This window comes from Dreissena polymorpha, chromosome 8 (assembly GCF_020536995.1).
Source record: "Dreissena polymorpha isolate Duluth1 chromosome 8, UMN_Dpol_1.0, whole genome shotgun sequence".
NCBI lineage: Eukaryota > Metazoa > Mollusca > Bivalvia > Myida > Dreissenidae > Dreissena > Dreissena polymorpha.
The window spans coordinates 7385696-7394384 of record NC_068362.1 but is presented as its reverse complement, the minus strand read 5'-3'; the positions used below and the strand labels follow the sequence as shown (position 1 = coordinate 7394384).

Genomic DNA, 8689 nt, shown 5'->3' with positions numbered 1-8689 from the left:
CGGCACGAAAAGAAAAGGGCGATTAATTGCTGTAATGTTGTATTTATGAACACAAATAAACATGCGTGTCGGAGAGGAAGGCCTATAATGCGGAAGTATGGCACCCATTAATTTCGTCACAGGAAACAAAATGTTGAAACTGAATCTGAAACGTAAAGGGAGACAAATCAGTTTTCTTGATTAACCTTACTATGCGTTATTTTATTTCCAAGGTCTTCGTTACTGTCTTGTAAATAAACAAATTGTTCAGCAAAGTGACGCATAGTAAAACAATGAGCCTCGCTCTGGGAAAATATGGGTTAATTCATTCTCTTATGGTTGTTATCACACTAAACATGTACGATACCCTCCGCCTAGACTTGATTATCGTTTAGAAGAGACTACCTTCAAAGGCCAATTCCATAAAAGCTAATCTGTGCAGACACTTAACACACATAAAGTAAGACCAGTTTTCTAACAGAGCTCATAAGATTGATTCAGCGTTGGATCAGTCTTCCATTTTTGTATAAATTGCAAAAGTGATTCGGATTTTTTAATCTTGGTCGCGCTATTGTTTTTAAGCAAATAATTAAAATTTGCCAATAATTCTGTCAAGTTGATTTTATAGAACACACGGGCTGCATTCACATTTTGCGTTTTGAATCTCGGAAAAGGCATTAAGAGAAATGACTCGGGGGGGGGGGGGGACATTAGTCGTCGGCGGCGGTACACATGCGGTACATGTTTTATCATCAGATGATACCCACAGATCCGTTGATAGATGAAGAACACTTTAATTGTCATTGCAAAAGTAATCGTTAACAACAGTAAAGTACCAGCCTGAGCACAGCATAATAAAACATACTAGTTAAGGCAGATGAAAACATTTCTTTAAAAACATAGTAGACTCAAAATTAGTTTTGCATTTTCGCTACTTATAGACCCGTAACAACTTTGTGTCGTTATAACGCTGGGCAGATTTACTCGGATTAAACATTTATTGAAAAAAAAATGCTGATAGCTCTTTGCACGGATTATAAACACCATAACGTATTTTATTCAAACGCATCAAACCACTCGTTTATTGATCGGTTGAGAAAGACTCACTGAAAATTATTATCGAACAAGAGTAAAAGGTCCTGTCTTTAAAATGACCATACGACAAGTGTAAATTGCATGACCAAATTTTGTGGTTTATTGCCAGTTCATGCTAACAAGTAATATACGTGAAAGCTTAAAAGGAAATGGCTACGATACCGAAAATAGTCAATAATAGATGCTTGCTCCTGCATATTTGTTTCCTTGAAAAGTGCACTGTAATAAAGACAATACTGTACTGTACTGTACAATTATGCTGTACGACATCAAATACGACAATGCCCATAGTAACGCAATTGCAGTTTCGGCGTTTTAGGACCAAACCAAACATCGAAATGCGCCCATGAAGTGCTCCAGGGGTTAAAGGTCAACTGGATGGGTAACTTCATCATTGTTGTGTAAAGATTTGATCAACATGATGATACGTCCATAGCATGTCATATTAACCAATTACGCACGCGCTAATCAATAGTCAATTATCAATTATCGACGTCTTTGATCAGAGCCGATGCCACTGGGCGGGTATTTCACGTCGGTGCGCGAGGTATGAACGGCGCGCTTTCATCCGCGGTCGTCGGCGAGAAATGAAAAAAGAACTATTTATTAATTTAATTAAAAAATAATGAAAGCAAATAAATACACGTGTTAGAAATCGCAACGTTTAAGCATGAGGTACGACTTCTCATTAACGTATATTAACGTCTCGTGCTAAAGAAGCGAAACGGGAAAAAGGGTTTCTCTATTCAACAAGTCTGACTGTTACATTTCCAGGACCCATATTCACTAAGTTGCTTAAGGAACATTGCAGTAAATTACTTAAATATAAAGGAATCGTTAATATGTTTTTGTATACATTTCGTATTTTTCTTTTTTCACATAGTGTAAAACGATTTATTGTAATAGGCAGGGCTTTTGCTCATACATTTCCTCTTGTTATTATCTACGTCCCGACCCTTGACTGGCAGCGTGTTTTGCAGGCTTAATAAATAAGTTATTTCTATCTGCATATGCGTTTTGCATACCGATCATATCATACAGTCAATAAAATATATCTGAAGAATTTGACGATTACATGTCTTAAACTACTGTTTAATCGGTTTTTAACAATTACATGGATATTAATCTCTAACAGTTGTTTTTACACATTAAGCCGTTGTTTAAGTTTGCATTTCCTTAAAGTTGACAATGTGCGCAAATGTATGCGAATTCAATTTTCCCGCTGCTCATATTAATTATCTAAACATATGTAGATCAAACCCCGTCCAAACACAGCTCCGACGAAAAAAAAACGCGTTTGATGAAAGCTTTTGCAATATTACATACGGAGTAATTTTATCATGACATATCTGGAAAAATAAAACAAATCCAGCAAAATAAGTTTAGTGCCCGATTTGTTCAATTTATGAGAATCAAAATCTTGACTCAGAGATTCAATTAATACCACGATATATCCAACCATTGGCATTTGTGAAAAAGATACTGTAAATAATAACCACAACAACTAACTTCGTGCACACATCCCGTAGAGCACTAACTGCAACTTAATTACAAATGCAAATAACGGGATTCGCCATCTTCCCCTTCAACTCCCTCAATGGCCCTTAGGGATCCCGGGGCCACCTATATCTTATTCAGCGCAGCAATTAGTGTCAGCAGCGGGGCTCCCCGAGACCCTAATTGTTTCATTGAGTGGTGGTTGTTGAAAGCAGCTTTATTACCTTGCAACCTTATACACCCGCGTCCCGTGCGCGCGGCCGCATTTGCACGAGTCTGCGGAGCCGAACATCCTAGCCAATCCAGTGGCAGGAAATGTGCATATTTGATTACATGAATGTTATTTTAATTCGCAGCACAACACACAGATATGAAGCAACTTTATATATATAATTTTGCAATAAACGGGTGTGTTTATCATAAATAAAATTAGCCGCGCACTGTGAAAAGTGTCGTATCAGTTAAGCCTGTGCAGTCCGCACTGGCTAGTCAGTGGCGACACTTTCCGCTTGTATGGTGGTTTTTCGCTGAAAGGAAGTATCTTCTAAGATTAAGTCCCATTTAGGCGGAAGGTGTCGACCCTGATTAGCTTGTGCAGACTTAACAATATTATATCGGATTTATAATGATGTTTAAATATAACCACCTCATACGTTAAACAGCACACAGGTACGAAGGAACGCATCTAAATAAACCATATAAATTAACAGTAATGTATATCATAAAGGAGACGTGGTTTTGTTTATTGAAATTCGTAACGAAAATTTTAGCACAATTTATTACCACAAAACCGATACCGAAAGGTCGTGTGGTTTTCTTAACCCATTTATACCTAGCGTCCTGAAAAAGGGACATTGCAAACAGCGTAGACCCAGATGAGACGCCGCATAATGCGGCGTCTCATAAGGGTCTACACTGTTTGCTTAAACGAAATTCTGTAAGAAATATTCTAAAAATAGAAATAAATATACCAGACATCCCTAATTTTGGAAATAAATTGATCCAATTTTGAAGGATGGGAGAGTCCACTGGGCATAAATGGGTTAAAGAAACCAAAACTTGTGCTAATCATGTGTTGTACGAATTTCATACACACAGAACAGTGGGGACATACACACAGTACAGTGGGGACATACACACAGAACAGTGGGGATTTCCCAAAATTATATGCCCGGTATTTGTGCTTGACATGGATGAGGTTTCGACTGCCAAACGATATGTTTTATATGGACCTTTTATGCAAGTCGAATGTCGATAATATCCGCTCTCCTTTCTTTTAGACATGTTTGGTATTCATCATCGTATGATCAATTGTTGACAAATGAGGTCGTGCATATCCTAATAAAATCCACTTAGTATATTTGATAACAATAATAAAGTGTTGACTATCTTGACAATCTGCCATCTCAAATTTCATTGTTATTTAAAGAAATTAGTAGATGGCATAAGCAAATTTTGCCATAAAAAAATCATTTATTGTATTGAATGTTTTTTTATAAATAGTATGTAGCGTTTGTGAGAATATTCGTAGAAACAAGAAAGTCAATCTAAAACAATATTTGAGTTTACATTTTAATTGCAATTCAATCAAACGTAGCACATTATTGCAACAACAGATCAAACAGCGCACGGCATAACTAATGTAACAAACATGTAACAGAAAGAACGAAGGAAGAGGTATTTGTAAGGAGTCCATCAAAGCATCATCACCACGGTCTCCACGGCTGCTCCTCTTTAATGATGACGTCAAGAGAGACGTCACATCCAGCACTTCCGGTACTGCTTTCATGGGAAGATTTCAAACTTAAGTCAAGGCTGTCCTCCGACATCGCATTCGCCGACGTAGACGATGAAACATCGCAGAAACTGCCGACGGAACTTGTCGGGCTGACGCTGCCGAAGAGCGGCGGAGAGTCGCTGTACCTACCGACAAGATTCCACTGTGGCGTCCGGGGAAGCATCATGCTAGCGCGCATGTCCGGTGAATACGAGTCGCTATGATGGAACGCGATATCTGGAAGTCGAAGCAGTGAGTCGCGTGTCGAAAGCGGCGTGCTGCTTGTATGAAGAGGCAGCGGGCTAGGGAAACGAGACCTTGATGGTTGAAAAACGGCACTTCCGGTTTTAGCGTCGCACACTTGGAGGAGATGGTGTCCCAATTGTTTGATGGAGTTCCGCTCGTAGGTACCCATGGCGTCCAGGTAGCGGATGGTCTCTCGCGTGCACTCCCGGAAGCCCGCCTTGTATGCCTCCGTTTGTGCGCCGGGCATGACCCCACCAGAAGTGGTGTGCCGAGATGGTCGCTGCTGCAAGCACGTCAAGTAGCGGACCGCCTGGTCGAGAACTTCCGCTTTGTCGACGCGGGAAATGGAACTGTCCTAAAACAAAAACGTAGGTTAAAAACAACGTCATATAAATACCAAGTGTACAAGTTAACTGAACATTAATACAACTTATATCAACCTAAAGCACGCAATATATTGTGTTGTCCATTTTTCTAAAATACTACAAATGTATCATTGTTTAAAATTACATTCAGATTCAGTCGAAAATAGATCTTAAATAAATAAACTGAAATGTCTACATGTTATCAACATTAAATGAATCTTTAATGTGCGTACCTTAAAAAATGATTGCGTTGATTAATGTGTGATTATTGTTTAATGTGCAAGGTGATGGCATCGGTTGAATATGTCATTAATAAGTCCATTGTCAATCGAACAGTCTACACAATATTTAAAGAAAACCGTCTGTCGAGTATCGAGTATTATTATTAAGTGACTCAGAGCAGTAGTCTCGGAGTGAAATAACGATATGAAATGAAAATGAAAAGAAAATTCCTCATGGAAGTTGTTTCATCATTGTTGGCAATCAACGTCGAGTTTGTTTATGTTTAAGCCATTCATGCCTAGCGTCCTGAAAAAAGGACATTGCAAACAGCGTAGACCCAGATGAGACGCCGCATGATGCGGCGTCTCATCTGGGTCTACGCTGTTTGCTTAAAGGAATTTTTTTGAAAGAAATATTCTAAATATAGAAAAAAGTATACCAGACACCCCTAATTTGGAAATAGATTGATCCAATTTAGAAGGATGGGAGAGCCCACTGGGCATAAATGGGTTAAGCACAATAACAATATACATAATGTTCTGTGCACACGTGTTGACTTTAAATAAGCAAAATCATATCAATGATGAAGACATTTGTCGTAATATTTAAAGTACGTTAATAATTAAAAACAAACTAAGTGACACATTTTATGTAATTTAGCATACCGATACTTTGTTATATCTGTACATACGAACACTTCGTTTGAAACAGTGTGGAAATAAAGTGCCTATATATCCCCCAAATACTGGTATATTTGTTAAATTAATATATTTTCACTTAAAATATATTTGTAATTAATTAATTTTCACTAAATAGTTAAGCTGATAAAAATATCTGGTCTCACTGTATCGAATGGATTACTGCTATCAAATACACTCGATTAAAAAAAATATTATTCCAATAAGTTCGTCGCCTTAATTCTAAAGTCGCGAATGTCAAAAATTGCAAAAATGGCATATTTGGTATCATTTTGTCGAGCTTGACGAGCTCTACACGATGGAACAAACGGCATGTGTGTACCTTTCTCTACTAATGCACTATTGACCCCTCAACATTGGCGAAACATGAATTTTTATTTATTTTAATACTAAAATCGCTTATGTCTTTTGTGTAGGATTCAGCCAATACACGTCGCCTTAATTCTAGTCATAATGTAAAAAAATCACAAATCGACAGATTAACAAAAATTATTAAGAAATAAAACTTTTCTTATTTTAAAAGCAATTTTCTTTAAATTTTGCAAATTGAAAGATTGCATAAATCTCAATCACCTGTCAAAATTTCATATAGATATCTCGTTTTATAATACAAGGTTTGCTATTTCAAAACTTCAGAAGCGATTTTCTCACAATCACTTTTTTGACTTTCTTGCATTTAGAAATAGTGCGACGAGTTGTAAATACATCCATTTATGTGCGATTGTTGCTTAATTAGCATGATCATCAAATCGGATTAATATGCCAATAAATCTATCAATGTCGATCAAACCATTACACTGCAATCACGTAAGCCTGTCTATCGCTATAGACAGTTATTGACCCATATTTAATAATAAGAAATAACACAAACTAATAATAAGAGAAAAAGTTATAATTTTATCTATCTATTTAGGAGGTGGAACGATTAAATATACTAATAACTAGATTTTTTTTTATAGTTTGAGAATTCGGTCAGCAGAAAGAAGACATACCGCCATAAAAAACAACCTTTTTCATGGGCAGTCATTGATCATATTATCCACATGCCAATTTGATTGACACAGGCATACGCATTGTTGCAAGTCGTTTAATAAAAAATAAAATACTGTGATTTCTTATGACAACACACAATCGTAGTGTTATAAATTGGTTTAGTTCGCCTGTCTTCGATGAAAAAGGGAATGCAAACATTCGCAAAACCGGCACTGCAAAGCGAACGAAACTTACATTTGGACAGGCGGTGGCAAGCAGCGCCCTCAGGCGGTCAATGCTGACGTTCATACGGTCCCGGCGTCTCTTCTCCACCAGCGGCTTCCGGATCTGACATGAAGAAACATTTTAAAAGCGTTCCTTCTAAACCATGGAGCATTTACATATATGCAGATATGACAAATTATATCGAGTTCAAAGGAATGAATCCCATCTCTACGCATAGTGCGTATCTCCACATGCCATTTCTTTAAGTTAACGTTGCGACTGTAAGACCCGCTTGCACGAGTCAGTTTGAATGACATAATATGCGATTGAATATGACTGGAAGCTATTAAATTTAGGCAGATAAAGGCTATTCTGAAAAAAAAACACCATGGAAGCATGTTTGCTATTGGGTACCACATGTGTACGGCAAGCAACAAAGGAGAAATAGGAGACACGCGGATGTTTGTTTCATATTGTCATTCAATGTATTCAATGTATTCTTACCTTTCTGAGATAGGTAGAATCTGCCTCACTCATGCTCGCTTGTCCAACCATGATTTAAACAATATACTCCAGATAAATTTAAAAATGACACTGATTATTTGATCTTTTTAAATTTTAAATACGATTTATATAATCAGTGTAAATCTTCTCTTCGCTCCTGCAGAATTTGCACTAAAAGCCAGAGGTACTATTGAATGTATATTTACAAACACGTGAAAATAATTCGAGCTTTTCGTGGGAAGTTATACTCAAGCTGTCCCACGTGCTTTGCGAATAAACTCCCTTTTCACGCCTTTCGCGACAAAAGTGACCAATGATTTCCCGCCGATTCAAAACTCTCGTCGCCGTTTTCGTCTGGAGCACGTGTCAATTAAGTTTTGAGTGAATTACCGTGAAAACAATTACCTAATCTCGCGGGCTTTGAAAAAAATGCTGATTATTGTATTGTGCTTTAATTGGTGACACGATTGGCTCTTTCTTTTTTGTGAAAGGTACTTTTCTAACAATCAGGAGACTCCGACTAGGTGAGAAGTTTGCTCAATTTTGGCAAACAACTGTTTGAAATTGATTGCAGCAATTATAGCTTATCACTTTAATTGCTGTAGTAATTTACGTGCTTTAAATACGGCGCGGAATCATCAAAACAAATGTTTTATGATTACATTAATTGCGTCACAAAATTGTTTGTTGCAACGTACCGGGTCATTATTTTTTTCTTCCCATTTACCCGGTAATGAAGATGTTTTAAACTTTTCAATGAACATGTCAAAGAACATATCAGTTTAAGGCAAACACAGGTTGCTTTCATTTCAAAGTGTACGCCTTGCTTTCCTCTTTTTTATTTAAAAAAAATGTTTTTAAAACATATCTTTCTTTCGAAATGGCAGTTAATCATGCAAAATGTGTTTGAATGAAGCAGAAATTATGAAAAAACTCAAATAAGATTGCCAAAAAATAAATAAGGGTCAGCATCAGATACTAGTTCTAGGGCCGGTTGGGACACTCCGTGTCCTCAGAAAAACTCATAAACAGCACACATGCTATTTTTAGTATTTTATGATTCTCAAAATATGATCAATATAAGGGAGGCTACTCGGCATTACTCCTCG

The 8689-nt window shown here is 37.2% G+C and overlaps 1 protein-coding gene across 1 annotated transcript; it reads right to left on the bottom strand.

The window, feature by feature from the left end:
* Window positions 1-4129: 4129 nt before the first annotated feature.
* LOC127842346 (enhancer of split m8 protein-like) lies at window positions 4130-7849 on the bottom strand. Its single transcript, XM_052371810.1, has 3 exons — window positions 7581-7849; window positions 7107-7199; window positions 4130-4949 (listed from the first exon to the last, which is right to left on the bottom strand). The coding sequence occupies exons 1-3, from the start codon at window positions 7629-7631 to the stop codon at window positions 4278-4280; spliced, it is 816 nt and encodes a 271-aa protein (XP_052227770.1). The 5' UTR covers window positions 7632-7849; the 3' UTR covers window positions 4130-4277.
* Between the last annotated feature and the right edge of the window lie 840 nt (window positions 7850-8689).